This window comes from Malurus melanocephalus, unplaced genomic scaffold (assembly GCF_030028575.1).
Source record: "Malurus melanocephalus ecotype Western Australia unplaced genomic scaffold, MMel_1.1 scaffold_597, whole genome shotgun sequence".
In the NCBI taxonomy this organism is placed as follows: Eukaryota; Metazoa; Chordata; class Aves; order Passeriformes; family Maluridae; genus Malurus; species Malurus melanocephalus.
The window spans coordinates 303,344-328,483 of NW_026623829.1; the positions used below are offsets into that span (position 1 = coordinate 303,344).

Genomic DNA, 25,140 nt, shown 5'->3' on the forward strand with positions numbered 1-25,140 from the left:
AAACTTACCAATCTTGATATGTAAACAGGTGAAGACTACCTCAGACTACTGGAGACTGCATTTTGGGATAGCTGACTGCTGCATGTTATAATGGTGATGAATCCTTACTAGATGCTTAAGGGATGACTTTGCCTTCATACCATCTCCATCTGATTTTGAGCTGTAGCAGGGAAATCACCAGAGCAGACTGTGGGAAGAGCACTGCATTCCTGAGCTGGGTGAAACAACTGGTTGTATGGAGAGGTTACTTGGGATCACATAAACACTTCAGACTTGAAAGAGCCACAATTTCTAGATCTCAGTTTGTTTATATTTAACTTTGTAGATCTTGCTTGTGTGTTTTGCTAGTCTAACTCTTGATGTTGTACTGGTCTGACTGGATCACGTCAAAATTTTCTGTTTACCGGCACCAAAGTACAAATAGTGGTATATTGCAATGAAACACCTCGTATGCAAATGAATGCTCAAGTTGTSCACCAGGTTTGTAGGGAACAGATCTCAGTGACACCGAGGAGTSACTGTAACAATTACTGTCCAAGGTGGATGAAAACCAGGGTACACGAAGGCATTCAACGTTCAAATTCACCTCAAAGGAAATTTGAGAGCCTGAACAGACGACCAATAACAAGCTAAATCACTATGCAGCTATCCGTGTTTTTAATTAGAGTGGCACTGATTTCATCCCACGAGGAAAACCCTTCTGCTGCTCATACATTTGTTCTTCCATTGCTGTCGTGGGCGCATGACACTTATTCTAGGGACGACCCTTCTCCGGTCCCCGGGCACGGCGAGAGGAAGCGCCCCTCCACCCCCGGCAATAAACACGATTTTATGTGGAAGAGCACAGGGGCCGCTCCGGCGGAACGGGCGCGGGGTCCCCGCAGCGCCGGGGCCGGACCCGCCCGCGCCCGAGGGGGCGGCCGGAGCGGGGCCCAGYCGAAGGGCCGGTGTGCGGCCGGTGAGGGGCCGGTGTGGGACCGGTTCCAGGCCGGTGCGCGGCCCGTGCGAGGCCCGTRCGGGGCCTGGCCGCCGCCGCCGCTGAGATGAGGAGGGGTCGGCGGGCGCGGCGATGCCCGCGGCGGGAGGCACGGCCGGACCCCCGCCCGCTCCGCTCCGCCCCGCGCCAGCGCCCCGCCACCCCCGGCCGGGCGGGCTGAGGGAGGGAGGCAGGCGGCGGGCGGGAAGAGGGAGGGACGCGGGGCGGGGCGCAGCCGGCGCGGAGAGGGGCCGCCCCCCCGCCCGCTCCTCTCCGCGCCCGCCGTCGGTGCCGGTGAAGGCGGCGGTGGCGGTGCCGCCGGCTCCCGCCGCCCCCCTGGCCCCGGCCCCGCGTCCCTATGGCCGGGCAGGAGTGGGACTGGTTCCAGCGCGAGGAGCTCATCGGGCACATCAGCGACATCCGAGTGCAGAACCTCCAAGGTAAACCAACACCCCCGCAGAAACCCCTCCCTCCGCCCCCGCGCCGCCCCGCTCCCCTGCCCCTGCTGCTCCCCGCTCCGCTCCTTCCCCCGTCCGCCCCCGGCTGCCCTGCGCGGCTCCCGCGGCTCCGCGGAGCGGGGGCGGTGCGGGTGCGGGGCCGGGGGAGGAGGTCGGCGGGGCCAAAGTTTCCCCCGAGTGCGGCGTCGGTCCGTCCGGCCGCGGAGAGCCCCGGTACTGGGGCGAGCGCCGCCGGGGCCCCGGGGCAGGGACGGGGCGGAGGGGCACCGCGGCGCAGGGGATGCTGCTGGCGAGGCACTGCCGTATCCCCCCCGGAGGTGCTGCCACCCACAGCCTCCCCCGAGGGCCGTCGGGGCGGGAGCTGCGGGCGCCGGCTGGGCTCGGGGGCGATCTGTCCGGCCGGGCGGCGCTGGGCTCACCCTGCCGTGAGGTAACGGGAGCCGCGCCGCGGGGTCCCYGTGGGGCCTGGCCGAGGCGCCCGCCCGGCGCTCCCGTCTGGACATCTGGGGTCACTCGGCCGCGGTCAGGGCACGGCCCCCGGGCCGGACCACCGCCGTCTGAAGCCAAGCCGATGACTATCGGAGGACTCAATGTGTCTTCTAATAAGCGACTGTTGAATAAACATGGGCAGAGCTTTTGGATAAATCATCTAAGAGATGCTCTCCTATTCTGCCACAGGCTGTGCTGGCGGAAGGGATACAAATACCTGGCTCTGAATATAGATYGGTATCAATGTAGTAGCTCCTCCAAAGTTATGTTTGCCCCTCACCAGGTAACTCCTCGTATTTGGACAGCAAGAGTCGATGGAAGAGGAGAAAACAGCAGTGGTTTATTGGAGAGCAACTTGTTTAATGTAGCATACTGATCTTAATCAATAGCTCACATAATACTGCGATGTATCTTCATGTTCCATTAAACAGTAGACTTGAATCAGAGGTCATTATCTCTTCCTGTCTATGCATAATTATATTAAGGCACTGTCTACTGGCAGAGCAGTGCAATTGCTGGAAATTAGTTTTGGTTTGGATTGATTATAGAAGATGTATAATTTATCAGAAAAGAGAGTCAAATTAGCCATTATTTCAGCCCTAATGTATTAATGCAGTTGGCTGCTGATGGGGTCACTGCACATGCATTTTGATCTKCATCATCCTAACCTCTGAAATTCAGATTTTGAGTACAGTCAGGACTGTTGATTCCAGGTTGCGCTCCCCTTGGGTTTTGACAGTCTCTCATTACATTGAAGTTCTGCATTTCTGGCTTCTGTCTCAGTCTCTTTTGATTCTCAGTGTTAACATGACTGGCCTGCCTCTGATCTCTTGTTGCTCAAAACGATAGTAATTAAACCACATTTAATCCTTAATTCGTGGGCATTTTTTGAGAAGGAGTACAAATGTAATCTGTTCTTAGAAAGAATAATATCTTTTTGATTTTGCCTCTCAGTTATTTGTGAGAGAAGGGTTAAGGTAATTTCCCTTTCTGGAACTTAAAATGCATTTAGATCCACACAGCCTTATCTAAAATCCCTATAGTTGTGTAGGAGAATGTCATCCTACAGAGCAAATTCCTTTGAATGACATTGTGTTCATGAAAAAGCCCTCCTGTTCCCTTCTTACCATACAAGAAGACAGTTCCCTTCTTACCATACAAGAGAAAATTTGAAAGATATATTAGTTATCATCTTGCTTGCACTACCAAATAGGTTTTTAAGAAGTTTTATGCCTCATGTGAGCACTTACAGGGGAGGAAAAGATTTGTTCTAAGATGCTGCTCCTAAGCAAGTGATAATAGCTGTCACAAAGTATATGATTTGTAACACATAATTCTCACATTATCTTCTGGAGATGAAAAACATTTTACAGATGGCGAGTCTGATACTCACAAGAGTGTGATTTTTGTCGCTCGGGAGCTTGGTGGCAGAGCATGGTGCTTCTCTTCAGAACAGTTTCTTGTAAAATGGCAGCATATGCTCTGTGCTCATATGTAGTGGTTAAACTTGCTTCAGCTTTATAATTCAAAATTCATTCTCTCCTTTCAAAACAATGCAATCTGAACCATTGCTAGTATCATTGTCTGTCAGTTGCAGGATCAATAACAGCTTTGATGTGCCAGAAAGTCAAGAGTTTGGGATGAAAAACCAGGTGAGGTCAATGCAGAGTTTTCATCAGCACCATCAGTGTCCTCCCAGAGCCCTGCTGTCCAGAGCCACATGAAGGACCTCACAGTGAAGGTCCCTGTCTGYTACTGCAACTCCAGTTCCTGCAGTGCTCTCGTGCAAGGCCAGCTGTGTTTAGAGTATGAAGTGGATGGTTTTCCTTACTCCAGAATGCTCCCATTCACTGGGACATTTTGCATATGTGAAGGTGCTTCCTGGTCTCTGGGGAACCCTTCATGTTCATATGGGCCCAGAAGGGAGTAAGGAGAAGATGGGACTCAGCAGCTAAATATTTGCAGATATGAACAACACATGCAAACACTGGCACCTCTGCATGCAGAGGTGGAGACTTCTGGGCAGATGCACAGAGCCTGAGAAATGTGAGGTGTGCAAGGCAGATAGAGGCAGTACAGTCACGCTGTGTCCAAGCCACCTTGCCCAGCAGGTGATGGAAGAGCCCAAGTGCTGATGACTATGAGAAAGGGTCCTGAGCAGCCTAGCTGGTATTAAGGTTTCTGCAGGAATCATACAGCCATCTGCTGTAGTAGTTTTCCATACCCTTTCTGCTTTTTTTTTTTTAAAAGTGAAAATTGTTCATTTCTCTTGAAAAGTTTTTCATTATGTCTTAGCTAAGCTGTAGAGCATTGCTGACATAGAATACTATTTGAAGGTGGCATATGGTGTTTCAGTCTGTTGCATCTTCCCCCTCTAGTTTGGTTGTTCCACATCCAGGAAAAATCCAAGATGCCAGTTACAGGGAAGTGTCTGCTCTCATGAAGATGCTTTTGCAGTGGTATGATCCCACCAAATTGTTGCAGGTGCATGTGCTGGCTGCAGAAGTAGCCTCAGGAACTGTGTGTTCTGTCATGTAACTAATGGGTGCAATTATGGCCTCTGTGGGTTTTTCAGCTTTTTTCACAGAGAGACAAAAACTGGCAGCAAGGGGTGAAATTTCCTAATGGGCTGGACTTGGAGGTGGAAAAAAAAGAATTATTTTAAAAATGGAATTATGTTTCCATGTTTAGGTGTATAATGATGGGCTTCTATTTTCCCTTTCCATCAAGATTTGAGATTTTCTCTTTTATTTTTCAAATGAAAGAAATGACATTTTGAAACTGTGTCAGCTAAGTGGTGCTAAAAGCCAGGCGCAATGCTTCCATTCTCAACAGAGGTGATTTCAGACAACAGAAGCTGAAGTGACAATCTAATGGAGAAGAGGAGAGAGGAATGTAAAGAGGGAATAAACACTAGGTGTGATGATGCATAAACTGAGTTTCTCTCTCCAGGTCTGTTCGGTTTCTAAATGCATTCAATAAACTGGTATCCTTGTGCTCTTTGTTCTGTTTGTACATTCTCCACACTGAATTTCTTCACATACTGAGAGAGAAAAATGGAAAGCCTGCACAGAATGTAGGAGCACGTCGTCAAGCAGTGGAATGCTCAATAATTAATTTCCTGCCAGGAGATGGGGTTTTTTTCTATTTCTTTCTTTCATTACAACACCACTGGGAACATTTTGTTACAATACAAGAATATTTTAAAATCTTCCCTATTGGAAGCTTGATTTAGGATCATCAAAAATATACTTCCTTATGTGGTGAATTGCACTTGCTAGAAAGAGGTAACATCCTCATCCTCTTTTAGATGATATATTGGCTGTGTGCTTTGCAATGGTCTAACTGTATTTGAGTAGTACATATATTTTTTTTTTCCTTACATTCCTTGGAATGAGATGTGTAGAGATTAATAATTCAGTCAGATGTATTGTTCATCTCTGGCAAACAAGTGCTGTCACCGTAACTTAAAAATAATTACATGTTGAATGTTCATTTCGTATTTTTATAATAGGGTAATAGAGTAGATGGGCTGGGATGGGAGAACTCTACAATTCTGCAACCAGAGGACTAGTCAAGGTCCTGCTCACTCAGGGTTTGATCCAGAACTCACAGAAACCTGTAGATGTTTGTTCCTTGATTTCTGTAGATTTAAATACTTTCTTGAGTCTCATTCTTGCTCTGCTGAGAGGTACATGGCCTTCAGAAGTCTTCAGAAGGCTGCACAGGAGTGTATTGTAGCATTGTTGGTAATAATGGAGAAAGAAAATGGCGACAGACTGGAAGAAATAAMCTGAACAATATCAGCCCCGCTGGTTCCCCATCCTTGCCTATCTGAACTATATATAGTTTATATCTCTGTGTGGATCACTTAGTCATTAAGTCCCAGCACTGTCTGATTTTGCTTGACTTCCTGTTTGGATCCTTGAGATCTAGACTTTATAATCTTTGGACAGTAGTAACTATAATTGTCACTAGGATGAATCTCAGCATCTTTTGAGGTAACAGATTCTGAAGCCTCTGTCTTAAGAAGTAATACAAATGCTTAACTTATAGGTGTTAACTATATATCTTCACTTGGTGGGGCTTAAGCATGTCTGATGGATGACCAAAGGCAGGTGCTATAGTCAGTCTTGAAAATGTTTCTCTCAGTATTTTCCATTTATGTATGAAGTATATATACTTTTTATTAATTTTGCACTTAACTACAGAGAGTAACAATTTTCCTTTCATTACAAGATACAAAAACATTTAACTTGTTTGCTGTAGTTTGACATGCTTTTCAAATACATGGAAATTTCACAAGTAGAAGGAAACTTTTTTTAATGAATCCATTCATTCTGACAAAGGTTAGTTGCTGCAACTGTTCATTAATTTAACTCTTTTATAACTTGTCACCATACTCAGCAGGATTTCATTCTGCCTGTAGGCATGTTCATTTAGTGGAGTTCTTTGTGGATTCAGGTGACATTTGGAAATATTAAATTGTCTGAGAACCTTAGGCAAAGCACTGTACAACCACAAAGTGATCCTATTCAATACGAAAGTGAACTTAAATAGGCCTGGCAATTATAAACGTGAACCCCCAAAATAAAGATTTAGATCCAGGTCTAAGAAGCCAAGGTTAATGCTGGAAACCTAAGTGTCCTAGTGGGGATGGTCTTTGTAAGGGGAGTCTCGCACATGGCGGTATTGTCAGCAATGGAAGGAAGGCTTAYCTGTTCCAGATCTGGGAAACCCTGGCATCAAAATAAATGAACAATGAGAGGTAAGACAAAGTGTGTATGCATGTTTCAGCACGCTGTTTTAACAAGGTTAATGCCTAATTTCTCTAACAAATTAGAAGTCTGGGCTCTCTGTCCCACTGAATGGATGAAATGAGACCAAACTCAAATCACGCCCAGTAGCTCCACAATCACAGGAACTCACTTGTGTACAGACACTTTGTCTTAAGAGAGACTGTGTTTGGTAACTGCAAGGACCTGACCCGAGGCACGGGGTTGATGTGCTGTCAYTTACCAGCATCACCTCTTCTTTCTGGGGTCAGCTGTTGTTCAAGCACTGACCAGCCTCAGCATTAGGAGGGCTGGTGACACCTCAGACCATATCACTTGCCTAAAGTCAGTTTAAAAATGACAGTCTTCAAAACACTATGTTAAAACTAGTGATGATTTAAAAATATAATGGACTGCTCAAATATCTCCTGCTTGTTTTTTGTTTTGTCCACTTGACTTGGACAGAAATTCCAAGAGTTTTCTTTCTCCTAAGGACAATATTTCAAGGTTATGTCACTTGCCTTCTGAAGAATGTGTAGCATTTATTTTGCAAATGKTACAAAGAGATGACTTGATTTCCTTTTTCAGTTTTAAAGACTGACTTCTGTTGGACTAGAAGAAACAACCTTGGGCATTTTGGCTTGTCAGTGTCCATTTAAACRTTGTTTGTTTATGTCCCAAGTTGTTGAACCTTACTGTTGTTTCAGAATGATTCTTAAGGGCAAATGTCTGAAGGGTAAGAGCCAAATATCTGTCTTGTCATGTCGAAGTCAAAAAGTCCTCAAAAATGTATTTAGGAGTAGAAATTATCAGATAAGCAGTGAGATACGTGTCAGTGCTGGGGTGGTGAAGGGCATCACACCACCTTACAAGAAGTGTCTTTTTCTATGTGTCTCTGTACCTGATACTCTATTTTTGTATTTCCCCAATCAGTTAAATACAAGGACTGTAGGTGGAGGATTGCAGGAGGAATTTTACTTCATTAGAATTGCTGCGTGTCTCTGTGCAAAGAGCTGAGCTATCTTTTAGCTGTAGTTTGAGGCTTTGTAGCCATGAACGGCAGTTTAAATCGGCATCTTCTAGGGATGGTCATAGTAGCAACAGCCTGGATATCTACAGAGCGAATGCCTGTGGGGCTGTAAGCTTTAAGCAGAGGATTTCTTTATAAAACCAGAAATCCCACTGAATCTGAATAGATATTATCAAAAATACTTAAAAGATAASTCTAATCCTGTGCCCTTTACTTAATTTGATGGCATGATTCAAGACAGTTTGTTATAATAATGTAATAGTTTGAAGGATTCTATTAATTTCCCACTAATTAATTTCAGACATAATTTTTATGTCATAGTATCTTGAAAATTACTCCTGATGTTGGTCAATGTGATTCAGACCTAGTATATTTGTGAAGAATCAGTTACCTTGATTTTGTACTTTTAATGTTAGCAGCTTTTACTGTTAGTAGTGAAAAATGAGACCTTTCTAGACTGTCCAGCAAATCTAGTGTTGATTTGCTTCATTACGGTTTTCCTCTTACGGTAGTGTAATTGGTAGTATAATTCTAGTTGTTTACAAAATAAATGTACATTAAATATGTTGTCACAGAGTTCATTTTAAAAACAAAGATTTGTATTCCACTCCTCTTTATACTTAATGCATGCATCCTTCTGGATTTTCATCTTATCATAATTAAGACTGGGGATATGAGTGCATTTTGTACTGTCGCAAGCTGGGAGAAGTCCCTGCTCTTAAGTAGTGTCCATTACTAGGAAACATGTCTGTTTAGATGCTCTGTATGTCTGAGCTTCTCCTGAGCCCTGCTAAGGTCAAAGATACTTTAGCCATACCCACAGAATGGCCCAGATACATTTTTACTCTTCCAGCCTGTTTTTCCTAAGTTTTCCTCAAGAGCCCCACAAAACAGTACACTGAACCCCCTGATGATCAGGAGGCCATGTGTTATTCATATGTTGCAAGAGTCACACCACAGCCTGAAGTGTCCATTTTGCAGAACTCCAGCTGAAGCTCTGAACAGCAGCCAAAGCAGAGGGAGCAGTTACGTGCGCAGGCTGTCTTTCTGTTGTGCACTCAGGGCTGGATAGAAGCACTTTGCCATTTTGTTTCACCCTGCGAAGAACCCCCTAATGTATGTCAGTAGGTGCTTGGTGTATGCACTCAGGGTAGGTCACAACTGAGGGCTGATTATGCTTCTCTTGGCTCAGTGAGGAATGGGAAGGGCAAGAGAGACCTGGCTGTGTGACAAATGAAAGCAGTGCCAATGAAGATAACTTAAGATCTGATCCTTCGTATGGCTGCATCTGGACACGTGATTAAAGTTTGCTGGCTCTTACTGATGTTCATGATAAACACGAACTGCAGCTGTAATTTCATAAAGATATAGCATTTATAAATAACATAATATGAAATGTCCRCTTCAGACTTACTGTCTTAAATACAAGGAATGAAACATAAATCTGTCTGGGATGTTTGCCCAGGGAGAGTAACAAGGCAAACAGAAGCAGGCCTGTGGGGAAGAGTGTGGTCCTCAGAAACCTAGATAGTGCAAGAGGGACTGTGGCCAGCATTTGCATGCCATACTTGAATTTGGTGAAACATAAAAATCCCAGATGCCCAAATGAGAAGATGATGTTTCAGAGACAAAATTCCCATTGACTCTCCCTTTTTGATAAGGGACTCCATAGGCCTGTTTCTGGTGCAAAACGTGAATGATTCCAAGAGTAACTGTTAAAGAGTAGCTGGGAAACATTTGGTCCCTCTCCTTGTTCTCAGGTTTCAGGCTGTGTAGGGAACTTCCTGGACTGATGATTAATGCTGCTGAACAACATTTAGTTCCTGTTGCTCTTTTTTTTCCTGTCTTTTTTTTTTTTAAGATTCTCTGGATACAGGACAAAGATTGATATGAAGTTTTAGTGGCTCTTGCCCGAGTTTTTCTGTTTCTGCATATCATAGAGAAAAAAGTTAAGGGACCTAATGCTGGTTAGAAGAACTTGTGCTCAGTCTTATTCCAGAAGTTATTTTGGTTATTGGCATTGGCTGAAGACAGAGTGTGAATTTTTACTGGCTAAACTRCATTTCATCTTTTGAAGGTAGATAGTCTTTTTGATGTATTCAGTGTCGGCCTTTCAAAACTTTAAAACATGATGTTGTTTCCTTATCAGAAAGATAAAAGAAGATAGGAGAGCTTCATTCAACGACTGTGTGTATGAAGAGAGGAAGCTTCTTGTTCTGGTTGCTAGCACAGCCAAGGGATGCTTTAAAATTCTTTGTCTAAGGTGCAGCTGACAGTATCAGTCATCATGAGTTAATTTTAATTTAAGAATTTGGAGGTCGCACCAGTGTGACTAGTCTGAAGTCAGGAAGTGTTGTGACCCTGGTGATGGGAGCCCATTTCTGCAGGAGAAGGATGGTGCACGCTTCCTGTCCAGACCCAGGCATAACTGGGAGGGGCTGTCCTCAGGTGCTGAGAGATCCCAGTGTAGCTGAGGAGGTCTGGGAAGCTGGTACCCATCTGTCTCAAAACTGTTTAGAAATTAATTAATACAAATTTTACTCAGATTTTGTTTTGATTGGTTGGATCTTAGTCCTTTTCAAGTCCTTGACACCCTTTAATTTTGGGAAAGGTCTAAGCATTATTTCATTGCCTATCCCACAGATGGCTCAAGAGAATTTTTTTTCATGCAGGATCTCAGTCTTATTCATGCATGGTGAGTCCTTTGCTTTTGTGCTGAGACTGATTACGAAAGCCRATTGCAGAAGCAGTCTGGATGCCACAGCAAGTGCTGATGAGCCCCCCATGCTGCGTCACTCAAGCTGGTAAACAGCTTTGTCATTTAGGCACGTAATTATGAACTGAATGTTCACTTGACCTCTTATATTCTCATTTCACTAATGAACCAAAGCTTAGGAAGAGTGACTGACTTCAGAGCTGCAGCAGTTTGGGCTCTTGGAGCCAAAGTTTCCACTCATTTAATTTATCATACTAATGATCAGTTTTGGAGCCTAAACACWGGAGCTGCATGGAAAATACAGTGTAATGTGCTAATGTGATGGCCACGTGACAGAAAGATTGGCATGGGCTGCCCACTTCCTCTTGGCTTTCTRGTCCTGCTGCACATGTGTCTTCTTGCATGCAGCGTCCTTAAAGCAGAGTGAAGGGGCTGTTATGGATGTGGAAGTAGCATTTTGGAATTGTAGTTTTAAAGAGAAGGGTCCAAGCTTGAGTTCTGATACTCAGATTATATTGATGCCCATATGCTTTCTTTCTTACTGTTTTGTATTTTTCTTGCCTATAATTGAAATGTGTTCCTAATGCATTCTAGCACAGATTTATTTCTATTTTTTTAGTGTTTGGGTGTCTCACATAATTTTAGTGTTCAATATATTTCTCTAGATGACACCTTTAAGTTAGGCTTGAGGATAAAAGAAATCCAAAGGATCTATTTCAAAGTTACCCAGACAAACTAATGACATACCTTCTATRTATGAACATAGAAAGTTTTGGTGGAGTAGGCCTTGAATTTTGGTGTTCTCTTTTCAAGGTGACCTTTGGAACTACCTGACCAAATTCCTCTCTTCACATCTTCTCTCGTTCACTGTGTTACAGCAAAAGTTAGCAATGTCCTCCAACAATTCCTGTGAACTGTAACATATTARTACTGTTTTCTCTGTAGAAAACCTTTACAACTTGGTAATTACTATGAATCTACAGACGCATCTTTCACCCCATTATGTGGTGGCAGGTGGTTTGCTTCTGGGTTTGCATGTGCTGTTGGTGTTCTGTGCAGTGCACACCAGTTGGTGTGAAGGCTAAGTGCAATCAGATTTCAGTTTGCCCTGACTTGGGTTTTTTTAAATGTGAGAAGAACAAAATGTTTGTAGAATGAAATAAACCTGCTTTCTTCTACTTTTCCCTCATTTGTGAAGAGGGATGTTTTGGTGTCTCATGTTGATCATTTTTATGAGTTACTAGTTGTCATCTTCYGGTAGAAACTTCCTTTCCTTCAAGTATTCTGGAATTACCTCCATCAAGATCCAAATTAGCTGTGCTCCCTCTGGCTCTTTGCACTATGCTTTCAGTTCACTGAGTTTGTTACAGAAGTTTTGTTTATTTTGTTTTGAGTGTGTGTTTCTAGAAAGAAGATAAAGTGAAACCGGGGAAGGAAGAAAACTTCCTGCTAGGTGCTGGAAGAGGGTAATTAATGATGAACATCTCCAGGAACCATAATTTGTTTTCTTTGAGGAACGTATGCTAATAAAAGCTTTCCACTTGCATGCATAAATGAATCAGATTAAATTTTATCCCAGCATGAACTTGCTGTCAATTCCTGCTCTTCAGTTCCATTCTCAGAATCATCCAAATGTTACTTTACAGAGAGCAGCGCTATATCCACTGTCCTGAAACCCTGTCTGCTTTGTGTGTAGGTCTGAAAGAGCTCGGTGGGGTAGAGAGGAAGACCAAGGGAGAGCTCACTGAGGACATGAATGAGGTGTATTTACCATGTGTGAATGTAGGGAAATAGCTGTTGAGGGATGTATGTCTGCCCTGGATGATCATAGGAATATGTTTTACAAGAGAAAAGAAGTCCGAGAGTTAAAAGAAACAAAATCAGAAATAGGACAGCAGTCAGGTTCTGTCTTTTCTTACTGCAAAGGTCATAGAGGAATGAGGCAATTAATTGCCTCTAGCCTTTAAATGTGGYTTATAATGGAGGCTCTGCGATATCTGAGAGCGTAAGCTGCCTGCATTTGAAACCAGTTGAAGCTGGTGTCTTGTGGAGCTACAGCTTGACAAATAAGCCATTCTGACCTGCTCCTGGAACATTCCTTTCCTCCTTTGTTCTCTATTCCCAGTTTCTCAAGTTCTCTGGTATTTGTCTGGTCATCTCCATCTAGGCTTGGTTCCATTGCATGAGCAGAGAAAAGCATTGCTGTTTAGTCTCATTCTTAGAGGTGAGTTACTAATACTAAAAGGAATGAATAAATGACAGGTGCTTTGCTGAGCACTTTCCCTGCACCTTCCCGAAGTTTCTTCCCACCAGAGCATGGGAAGTTCTGAGGCCTGGTAACTCCTGAAATAGCCTTCAGTCTTCCCTGGGCAGGTTCTTCCTACTGCACACAGGCTCTGGCTTGCAATCAGCATGTGCGTAGGAGCTGATCCATCGCTTAAGGCTTCTTTGGGAACCCCAAAGAACAATAATATCCTGTTGACTGGGATTTTGCTATTTATATCTATCAGCTGAGCAGCCACCTCCTCTGTCTGCTCCCTAGTTACCAGTCTGTAAATCTGTCTTTGGACCATGTTGTCTACTGCATGGTTGACAACATGACTTTTAATTGCAAGATGAATTTGCTTGAGACACTTAGAAGAGCAAATGTATCGATGAAAAAAGGTGTCAGCTCTTCTTGCTTTGTTAACCTGTTCACTTTTGGGCATCAGACGAAGAGACTGGCGGAAAGCTAACCTAAAAAAATAATCAGAAGAGGAAAACAATTAGATCCCGTATAGGTGAAGAAGTGCTGACATACACCTGTCAGATTAAAAACTGAATCCTGTCACCCACATACTGTCCTGGCAGTTTATTTCTTTTCTTTTTTCYACCCAATTTTTCTCTGCAGAAGATTTTCAGTCTTCTTGAGTACAAAAAGTGTCATTTTCTTCCGGAGAAATCCTTCTCTGAAAYGTAAGGAAAACCATGTCAAATTTAGCCTGGTACTTTCTAGGCTGTTTTTTTCAAAGGTGAGYTTTTTAAGAGAAGCTGTACAATTTACTTCCAAGAGAAAAAATACAGTCTAACCTGTGGGAGTCAGCTAGAGTGAAGTGAAAAGAAAGCAATTATTTCACTACAAGCTTTTATGGAAGRTTTTGAGGCTCCTATCAGAAAATAAAGTGTGCTAATAATAGGACTTAGTCATGAAATCCAACTGCTTTGGCTCCAATATGGATAAACTCATCACGGATGCAGGGGGTTAAATCTGATCTGAATCAGAAGGGGCCATTGGTCCTTGTTGGAGATAATTTTAATGGTATGAATGTGGAACACTTAGTTCTGTAATTTTGCTTTTGTGCCATCCTGCATGACCAGAGACCAGCTCTTTTCTGAAGAACTTAGTAGTATATCCACCAAACAAGCATCATGTAGCTCTTGGCTTCCTGGTTCCTTCTTTCCTGCACTTTATAATGTGGCAGCTCTGCCCATCTCCCTCGTCCTGTGCTATCACTCCCCAGCTCTGCCTTTTGAGTTTTTCCATTGCATGTACGTTTTTCTTGTGAAAGCACTGCAAGCAAAATACAGGGCATGTTCAGCAGTTAACAGTTAAGTAGAAATACTGAGAGAAACCAGTATATTTTATGAAACCATTTTTAAATTATAGTGAAAGCCTTGTGATTATAGAAAGTTTGGAGTATTTTTGGTACCATCTGGACTCCTAAGCTTGGACAACAAATCACTTTTGACATAATGACGACAGTGTATAATACTGTATTCTTCATGTCTCATTAATGTGGAAGCACATGGATTTTCCTGCAAAATGTGGATTCGCCATCTGTGCTGGTATTCTTTGCATGAAGTGAAAGACTGTTCTTTGTATTGTTATTGCAATGGATCCACTCTGCTTTTACTGCCTTCTCTCTTGGACYGATTGGATAGGTCACAGAACAAAATGAGTCTACACCAAACACTACTTACTGCTAATGCTTATTTACCTTACATCCARTGTAGAGTCTACCAACATTTATTAAAGATGGAACTCACAAGATTAAGTGACATTTTTCTGTTCCTACTTTCACTTCTCTACGCTTTGACATTCATTGGCTTATTTGGGCTGTGATCCTCTGGCCTTGGAGAAACTGAATTTTTTGTATGCCCCCTGTAGATGTCAAAACCTAAGCGACGGTAACATTAAGAGTTAAACCGTTACAGGCAGATTAAAAARGGTGTGGGGGAGAGTTGCCCTTTAAATGTGTTGCAACTTGGTTTGAATCGTGTTGCACACCAGTTATAAAGTAGCTTAGATGTTATTTGCTTTGGAGTTAGGAAAGGCATTTTAGACTAATCTAAGTCTGGGGTTTCTCAGCTTCACTGTACTTCACCACTGATGTTTGAACTGCTGTTTAAATTCTCCTGCCTTCATTGTGACTCTTTTTATATTTACAGAATAGTTAAGATTCTTATATAGGAAGTATTGCAAAGCAGTCTGTCTTTTTACCATTATGTGATTTGAAGTATTACAGAAAATGTTTTATGTATTTATGTTTTATGTATTTATGTGATTTGAAGTATTACAGAAAATGTTTATGCTCTGAAACTTTATACCAGTATCATATTAACTGATAGCATCATTCATACTCACAAGCTGCTACTGATAGTTTCCCCATAAAACTCATCAAGCCTAGGGATCTTTGATCATCTTATTTTTTTTCATCTCTGTCAAGTTCTTCTTCTTGTGCATATTCTTGACCCTGAGATATTGATGGAACATCTCTAAGTAAGAAAATAAGAATATTAGCAGTAAAAATTTAATCTGCCTCAATAATTTAGTTGATGTAGTATGACTGAGCCAAGTACATTTAAGGGACAAATTCCGTTTTCTTGCACTTTCAGTAGTTCCACTTCTACAATCTCATGGAGATAAGCTGCTTATGGAAGATATAGATCTGTGTTTTATTAATGAGTTTTTATGGTAGTTTTGATACATCAATAAACAGTACCAAAAGGGAAGGAAAGGGCTCTAAAAGAGATTTTTTTCTGATGGATTCAGAGTATCAGCTAAGGGTTAGACTTCTCTGGACACTGAGGAGGAAGACAAAACAGGATAGCAAGAAGATGACTGCTCTGAGCGGCTGGAGCTGAACAAGGTGGTGGAGCAGAAGGGTGCCTGATCCCTCTGCTTTGGGGGCAAGCCCATCTCTCTTCAGACACAGTGGATGACTCTAACTGGATTCAGTAACAAATTTGAAACAGCAATAGCAAAGCCTTTTTTAGGTCCTTAAGGCAAAATTCTGGTGAGGTTTTACATAGCAGAGCAGCGGCTGGTGATTGTCAGCAGGATATTAGCAGAGAATTGGCTGGAATAGCATTTTCTGAAATGAGAGAATGTCAGTAGGAGAGACTTGAACATGTAGGTAGACAAAATCCTATGATTTTGCCTGCTGGGCTGAGAAAATCTGAAGCTGCTCAGTGGGGACATGGAGGAGGAGGTAGTTATAGCATAGGAAGATTTTGATGCTTTGTTCATGACTTAAATCCACCAAACCATGCACTTGCACAAACCTCAGTAACTATTAAGCTGTTAAGCTTGCCTTCATCCTTCCTACTTGTCATATGAATTTCTTTGCCTGCAACTGGGAYCTGATGTTGCACCCACTGAATTTTTTGCCATTGAGCTCAGTGAGGCTAAATCTAGCTCCTGCAGTGGAGGAACTCTTCTTCTCTGTCTGTCTCATGCACGCAGAGTTGCATGCTAAGGCTCTGAGCACACAGTGAGGCTCCTCCAAGGGCTACAGTATGGCTGCAGCCAGTTTATAGAAATGTATCTACCTGCAGTTCAAAAACCCGAATATACAGAACTACATACCAGAATCAGAGCTAAATCCTCGGATCATTTGTCCTTGGTTGGYGTGTTGCCAGGTGAGCCAGCAGCACACCTGGGCAAGAGGGGTAATGTGGAAGCCCTGGGTGGATGTTGCAGTGCTTTATGCCTTCATTTGCCTGGCTGTAAGAGTCATGGCTTCTGGCCTATTTCTCAGCAAAGCAATTAGCAAGTCCGAAAGGTCTTGCCTCAAGGCTTTCACAAGCTATGAATTATGCATTTTATTCTGTATCCTGCCTTTCCTTTCTCTAACATGCTCTTTCAGATCATGTCTTATTTTCCCCTCACATAGAATCTGACTGTCTGGTGCCCAGAACAGGGGCACAGGAAAGTCTTTTTATCATCTATTTCCTACATACAAGTTCTTTGGTTGGTTGGCTGGTTGATTTTTTTCAGGTGGTGTTTACAAAAGAAAATGCTTGTTGCAGACAATAATATCTTTAGGCTATTCAATGCATCCCCTTCTGAGAGCAATACCAGTCTGCTGGGCATTCAGCAGCAACAGCTGCTGCCTGCCTGCCACCATTAAAACACAGGTTTAGCATTTATTTAGAGCACCRTGGAGCCATAAACGTGGCCACTGCCACTCTGGTATGGTGCAGCTAAGGAATAACGTGGAGTGTGTAAACATGAGTACCCTCAAAATTAATGAGAGTTCACTTTCATGAAAGTCAGCCTGGATGCTGGTGTAATGGTTCCTCTGCAGAATAAAGGTGGCTGTGCCTCAGCTGTTCATAGTTAAATACAAACTGAATTAAAGATTTTTTTTTGTCTCTGCTAGTGTTTTACTCAGGACAAGGTGTTAGCAATGTGGATTTTCCATTGCATGCTTGAAGTCGACCCCAGTCCTGACAGAAGTTGATGCAGAGAAAGCAGTGAGGGTGGCAGAGAAGGGGACCCTGAGTCCAGGCAGTTGGGCCTTGCRTGTACTTTGTAGCAGGACCAATTCCTGTGGATCTGGGCTCATTCCCAGCCGCTGGTGCAGGAGACTGTGCTGGGAGGGGCAGGCAGAGGAGCAGTTTAGCTGGAAAGGCTGAGCACAGAGCCTTGTCCTGCTGGAGCAGTGGAACTGAGGCTCATTTGTCTGCAATTCTGGTTTTTGCTTTTGACATCCCCTTGAGGCAGGGAGGAGGAGTTGTGTGGCTACTCTAAACAGAAAGAGGCTAGGAACTAATTTCCAGAGTATTTCTCTCATTTTCTGTCTCAACAAGAAACTCGCTTGGGTATTCCTGACCTGCTCTTAGTAACAAAGATGCTGGAAAGGGACCACATGTACGTGGGTATGTTTACTCTGCAGCTGACAAAGCAGAGTCATATACTTAATGGCTATATACCTATAATGGTTCCTGTAAGCAGTTTATGAGGCCTTTCCAGACTTCGAGATGCTCCAGGGAAAATCCTGCGCTGCCCCATGGCTATGCATTACCTGTTCATCTGGTGATCCATGGGATGCAATTATTCCCTCAGCCTCACAGAAAATGCTCTCCTAACTCAGTGCTGTGGCAGTGAGTGTGGAATGAAAAATGACTCTCAGCCACTTCAGGAGCTTGCTGCTGCCTCCCCTCAGGAGTCCCCAAGGAATCCTGCATGCCTGTGAGGGAGCCAGCTTGTCTCTCAAATCAGTTACTTGGGATACGGACCCACCCACACCAGTGAGGGTAATTCTGGGCAGTGTCAGCTGGGAGGTAATTTGGTCCCAAGGCCCATCATTTTGCTGCTGGAGATTCTCCATGGATGCTGGGATTGCAGCATGTGGGGGTGGAGGAACTCACAGATTCAAAGCCTGTGCTGACCAAAGTACACAAGCTGTGCTTCTGGTACCAGTGTTCTCATGCTTTCTTTGCCCTTCTGCACTGACAATCTTGTTTAATTAACAAAATCAATTATAAACTGAGGCTACTCTTGGACTTCTAGTAAATGTGAAATTTAATTGTTGGGATGAGAAGTATTTTGGTAGTGAATTTGGTGACATGTTATAAGAAAGGCAAGGTTTGTAGGGAGAGGTAGATTAGCTGATGAGTTGCTTTGTTGTTTTTCCAGCTCCTGTTTGTTGGCCTAATAAAAGCTCCCACCTCACCTCAGACTTTTTTTGGTGGTATGCTTATCTGAGCAAGAGAAATCAATGACACTAGCCTAGTGCAATGGTCATGTTTCCAGAGTGTAGACTATGAAACAAACAAATTCAATGTTAATTTGCATAAACCCAGTTTATCTATTGCTTTGCTTATGTTGCTTTCATTACATAAATTGTGACCATTGAGAAAAAAATTAAGTTCTTTCATTTATACTGAGTAATCTCTTGAAAGTACATCATGGTACTTTCAACAGCCTGACTGCAAATAAGAGATTACAGTGGTGGCTGACTGAGAATGACAAATAACTGACAGCATGGCCAAGGCCCAGCCTGACTGCAGATGTGAAATGTGAAATTTGGCTTTGAGAGGTAGTAAATGGATTAATTAACAGGAGAATACTGTTTAGCTCTACTGCCTCAACTTGAGTTTTCCCAGCAATACCCAGTTCCTGCATGATGTCAACCATCTGTGCTTCATGGTAAAATGCAATGCATGAAATACCTATCCAGTCTGCAGCTTGCTAGTAATCCCAGCATGTATAATGTATCAAAACAAGAAGTTTCACTGCTTGAAATGCAAATATTACAAATCATAAATACATTTTCCCTAGTTTATTTGACTGTGTAGGGTGAGGCCTATGTAAAGTTCATCCAACCTTAGCTTATTTATGCATGGAAAGTCCTTGAGGAGCACTTCAGGGAGAGGGCATGAGCAAAGGCTGGGAGATGCATGAGTCTAGGCTGTTGACATTGTCCCTGGATCATTCATTCCCAAAAGCAGGGTTAGCATTTAATTCACCGTTTCTGTTCTTGCAATGGCTAGCAGAGCAAAGTGGAGAAGTATTTCAGTTTACTGAAGCGAGATTTGAGTTACTAAGAAAAGCCCCATGTTTGGGAATACACTGGTGTAATATGACAGTAGGGAGGTTGTTTGGACCGCTCACTTCAAAACTACTTCAGCAAATGTTTCCTTGGTCAGTGCAGTCACAGCAGCTGCTGGTGTTACACGCCTGGGAGGTCCCTGTTGACTTAGGCCTCAATAAAGTGTGCCTTTCTCACAGCTGTGACTCCTAATGACAAACACTTTGAGCTGTGGCACTTTGCAGGGGCTGGATGTGATCCCTGAACCTAAGTGCCCTGTCTCATAAGACCCCTGGGACTCTCTTTGCAATTTTGGCTTAATGGGTGGCATTTCTCTTAAGTCATGACCAACTGAAAGTTGGACCTTCTCAGCTGGTCATGTAGACTTCCTCTGCAGCCATGCTTTTTCCCTGGGTTTGATGGTTGTTTGTAGTGCATGAGAATGTGAAATGCTAAATGCCAGGCTGGGAAAGCACTCTCATTTACTGTGAGAGAATTAGGCTCAATTTCAGCCTCTGCTGTAACTCTGTAGACCAAGAAAAAGATTTGGGGCCAGCAATGTAAACACTGCAGACTACAATGTAAGCCCTGCAGCTACTGGGGTGGCAGGACTAGCAGGGGGAAGACAGGGGTCACCCTGATTTCCTTCTGACAGGGTCAGCAAATACTAATCCTTCTCTGCCAGGGGAAAGTTGCTCGGTTGGCTCGCGGGGGGCCCTTGGTCACGTCAGCCCATGTTTATGCACCGAAAACGGTATGAGAGCACATAAAAGAGCAGTGTTGTCAGCTGAGCCCCCCCCGCCCTACACAAACACTGCCTTGTTCAGCCAGCTTGGCTCGTCAGTTTTATTTCATTTTGGTGGGGTAAACTCCTTTACCTTTTCTTCTGCGGTATTTGTAGAAGAGTGTGTTTGTAGAAGAAGCATGTGATGCTTGCTGATTATGCCTGCCTTAGAAACCTCCAGGTTTGCAGATCTGCACCATCCCAGGTGATGACTGCAAGAGGCAGTTCCCCCCGACCACTGCGTATTCAGAACTCAACCTGATCTACTTACCCACATTCCTGGTTTTCTTACTGAATGCAGATTGAATATCAAGTGCTTATGCACAGGTAAAACTGTTACAACTGAGTCAATCAGATTGAAGCTGAATTAATAGGACAATTAAGTGGGAAAAAAGCCTCATGTAGGCCCAAAGAGCATTTTGCAGTGGAAAAAGAATAAACAACTCTACCAAATCTGAGTTTCTGTTAATCTACAAAATAAAGTTTTCAGATTATATCAGTTTTGATTGTTGTTTTGTTCCCTTGGCCTTCCCCATCCCATCCCATAATCTTGAATTCATAAAATATCACTAAATAACCCCTAACAAAATCAGAGTGATGATAGCTGCAAACCTGTCCCTCCTAAGCTCATTGCTTTTCATTGCAAAGAATGCAAATGTGATGCAGAAAGTCACTCTAGTCCTTCCTCCCTGAAAAAAATATTTCCAAGGTCAAGGAGAGACATTTTGTGTGCAGAACTTATGCATAATACTCAAAACATAGCTTTGTTCTAGYGATGTTAACTGTTTTTAAACAATCATTGGAGTGGTATTGCAAAAAAAACCCAACAAAAAACGAACAAACAACCAGTGAAAAGCCCTCAACACCCACTCCCGTAGGTGCTGACTCTCCAAGAGCTGCCTGGCTACAGTCTCCCTGTCACTGCTCCCTTGGCATGGTGTGCCACCTTGGACGTGCCTAAACGATGCTGAGCTTGTCTGTAAAGAGACAGGAAGTGCTTCGGGATAGAAGCTTTGTGAGTGTGTGTGTGTGTGTAGCTATGCAGTCTGGATCAAACTCTCTTTGATTTTAAGTTCTGCTAATAATTAACCCTCAGCTTGTAGTAACTATCCAGCATAATGATAACCACACTGCTGGCTCCTGTCCACAAGGTTACTGGCTATGTACTGCACAGCATATCCCTTCCACTGTGTGCCTAGGAGCTGACATCTGCGAGTGTGAATGAATGCGAAAGARTCTAAATTAGGCACACCTGCCAGTATATTTTTCAAAATTCTGGTACTTTATAGGCAGATACCAGTTCATCTGTCCTTCAACCTGTTAGGCCAAGCTTGAAGAGCATTCTTCTCGTAGAAACTTCATGAAAGCTCTTGAGCATACACTGTGGGCTCTGCTCTCATGTTCGTGTTAGCAGTGGTGCTTTTACATGGTGGACTGGTTTGACCATAAACAGTATGAGATTAAGTCCACATCTGTTTTTTCCTTCTTCTGTGTTCYGTGATGGTGGGTAAGTAAAGCAGTTGGGTCTTTGTGTTTCTCACCTCCCTTTCTGTCCAATTCCTTGAGGTTTGAAAGATGCAAAGAGGCAGCCAGTGTGTTTATTGCTGCCAATCACTGATGCTTTGGCAGCTCACACAGAAAACATTACTAAGAGGTGCAGGAATTAACGTAACTTTTGTTTATGCTTAAAATATCATTGCTTTAAATATCATCTGCATCTTCTTGTCAGATGCTTTGCCCCAACTGCATTCCCTCAACTGATTGCCATCAAAGCTGAAATCCTGGCACAGGGGATGTGGCTGCGGAGCTCTGTGATTGACTCTCATCCTGGTGGTTGAAACTCAGCAATGAGAAACTTTTCATTGCAATCCAAAGGGAGCTCACCCAGCCTGGGAAAGGGAACAGAAAATCTGCCCTCCCCCACCTGCCACCTGCCCYGCACAGTGACCCCGCATGGTGACCCTGTGTGGTGACCCTGTGTCTCACCCCAGCCATCCTGAGTCTCCCACCAAGCTGATTTACAGCCTCTCCTTAAGTGCATATGTGAAGGAAGGGGAAAACTGAGCTGGAGTTAATCTCATGTTTCTAAGCAACCAGGTAATTCTCTGCAGCCGATCCCTAAAGGGAAATTCCTGTTTTCCTGCACCCCTGCTCAGAGGACACCTTCCTCTCTGCTTTCTCCAGCTCCTGGGCTTTAGGCAGTGGAGTCTGAGGCAGGTCACAGCTTTGCAGCATTTCTCCAAATGACATTTCTCCAAATGGGGGAGGGTGAGGAAGCACAAAAAGGGCACTTTGTTAATGATCTGTAACAGGTAAGGGGGTGTTCTTGCAAAATCAGTAGAATAGAGGGAGTGTGGAAAGTTTGAATGTTTTTCCCGGAGCTAAACTGTTTACAGTGAAACTTCTGTTTGCTGTTATGTTTTGGTGATAGAAATGACTGAATTCTGTATGAGTCTGTTTGAGCCCCTTGGAGTGACTATGAGGAACTAGCCTTTTATTGGTAAGATATTCCTGAGCCTTAGACTGTAGAAATAGGAGTTAGAGGATATTGAGGTGAAATGAGATCTCTGACCTTCTCCGCTGCTGGAAGAATGGATCCTTGGCTGGGGTGTCATAATTATAATAATAATTTTTAGGGCTTTTTTTTTTTTTTTTTTTTTTTTTTTTTTTTNTTTGTAAGAAGTCACATGACCCTTACACAAGCATTTATGCCGCAGGGACCTCAATCTGCTGAGCTCCACCACTGAAGGTGATGTGTGGTGAACCCAGAGGTGCGCTGGAATGATGAAGGAAATTGGGCAATGAACTCTAGTCACAGCTCCAGCCCCAGTGGGGAACATCAGCACCTGATCCTGGAATTAGCTCATTTGGTTGGAGCATGGTGCTAGTAATGCCAARGTCAGAGTCTTGTTCCCTGTGCAYTGACTTAAGAGTTGGACTCAATGAKCCTCTTTGGTCCTTTCTAACCCAGAATATGCTGTAATTTTGCTCAGGAAAGTGGGGCTGGATAACTTGAGAAATGCTCTGTGGGTCCAGGGATATGCTTCTCTCTTGCTGAAGGCTGCCCATTTGACCCAATATAAATATTGGTAACGGCAGGGGGGAAACCCAAGAAATTCAGCAGTAGTCAACAGTGGGGGAAATAGTTAATAAAAATGGGCATGCTATGTAGATAGGTTCATCACTGTCTTAAGGTTTGGGTTTTTTTGCCTTAGCTGGTGTTTTATAATCTGGAGTTCAGCTGCAACACTGTCCCTGTGAAACTTTGCCCTGTGTATTGATAAATATGTGCTGTTGGCTACTGTTGAGGAGACCAAGTCCACTTCTATTTGACCCAATGAGATTCTGTATCAAATGGACATTTAGGTCTGATCCAGCATTCTGTCCAGAAAAGTGGGTACTAAAGCACTCTGCACAAGGATTTTAAACCTTGGGTAACCAGATACAGGCAGCACAATTCTGTGGAAAATGTCTACAAGCTCGATGCATTTAAGCCTGTAACAGGSATGCACTTTTACCAGGTGAAGTACAGAAATGGGCAAACTTTGGAAAATATAGCTTGAAAGTTATATTCTTGAGTTGTAACTTCTGGGAGGGGCACTCATGGGATGAGCTTGCYTTTGGCTGAAGTGCTGACCAGGCAGGGTGCCTTGTGCCACGTACCTCCTCAGTGACCTCAGGGGAGCCACAGAGCCRCTCCTCCCTAATGGCCAAGTAAGTCCTTCTCCAGCATCACCCTGGCCCTTCACTGGTTTGCCCTGKAAGCACAAGGGAAGGTTCACCTGGGCATGGCTAGCTGAGTGGCTGCCCTGCCCGTTGTGCCGCCTCTGCATGGGCTTGCCTCGCCCGTGGTGATGTGCAGAGGAGCACAACCAGGGCTGCCTGGGGCTGGACGGATTTTATTTCCCAGCAGGAAACACTGTCAGGGCAAATTACAAGGAAATCTTCCAGCAAACTCATTTTAAATCTTGGCTACATTTATGTCTTCATGTGGCGGTAGAAGGCATGGCAGGGCAGTGTGGCTCACTCAGAGTTCAGGGGTGCAGCTCACACAGGCATGGCAGGTTTGGGTGGCACCGAGGAGCAGTGTCTGGCTGATACCTGGCAGCCTGTGCATAGTGAGTTTCTTCCTCTATRGTACTTTTGTTGAAGATCTGACCATGGTTAAAGGCAGAGATTAGTGGGCAGGAAGTGCCTGAGAAGACAGAGGAATTAAAGCTGTTGTAATTTTGGTTTGGGAACACACAAGAATTATTCTAGCTGACAACCACCAGCACTGCATATGAGGTAGCTGTTTTCTGTCAGGCGTGTCTACTCTCAGCACCAACATGGGCTTTCATCTGCTCTTAAATTAATGTTAATTACAAGTTATTAATACTTTTTTTAACAGCAAAATGCAGCTGAAAGCAATTACCCCTAATTGCTAATTTGTGTATGTACACCCAAAATGGTAATCTCTTCATCTGAACAGCCAGTTCTCACCAGAGTCAGTCAGTGTGTTTTTRCTTCCATTTTCTATTTCAGTTTTGCATTGCATGACTGTCCTTCTTTTTAATGGCTTCTCTGAAAGCTACAAAATCTCTTTGCCCAAGTTCTGTGATCTTCTTGAAAGTCTGATCTTGATAACAGTTAAGGAGGCCTCACTAAAGAGATGTTCTTTGGTTTTGGAAGAATGCTTAAATCACTGTCACTGAMATTGGGAATTAATCAGTTCTTGCAAGTTGTGCCTAACATGCACTTGAATTTGTGCTGAATTTAAGTTTCATCTGTGAGCATCACCATCCTTTTKCAGTAGGCTAAAGGCCACAAAGACGGCTGTTCTCTTGCTGATAAAATTCAATACTGACCTTTGCAATCCCAGGTCTCAGATGGTTTTGGACTTTGAAAATTTAATTCAGAGATACCRTGGTTTCTCTTTCCATCTGCATATTTTCATCCTTAGCAGTGTAGGAAAGATTCAAAGCTGCCARATTCTGCCAGTGGGAAATGGCCTTTCTGGTACTGCAGTCACAATCTGGTGGAACAGATTGTTCGGTGGGCTGAAAACAGCTGGGACCACCTTTGGCTGGACTCCAGGAGATCAAAGGGCTGACATCCAGCTGGCACCAAGCAGC

At 43.6% G+C, this 25,140-nt stretch overlaps 1 protein-coding gene across 2 annotated transcripts in view; it reads left to right on the forward strand.

Annotated features, from left to right (window-relative positions):
• The first annotated feature begins 1,224 nt into the window (after nt 1–1,224).
• Nucleotides 1,225–25,140, forward strand: part of CLMN (calmin) — a 68,870-nt gene continuing 44,954 nt past the window's right edge. The window contains exon 1 of one of the 2 annotated variants that reach the window (XM_057382989.1): nt 1,225–1,416. In XM_057382989.1, the coding sequence (XP_057238972.1) occupies nt 1,335–1,416 (82 nt within the window). In that variant the 5' untranslated portion in view covers nt 1,225–1,334. The remainder of the gene's footprint in view (nt 1,417–25,140) is intronic. The other variant, XM_057382988.1, reaches the window with a different exon arrangement.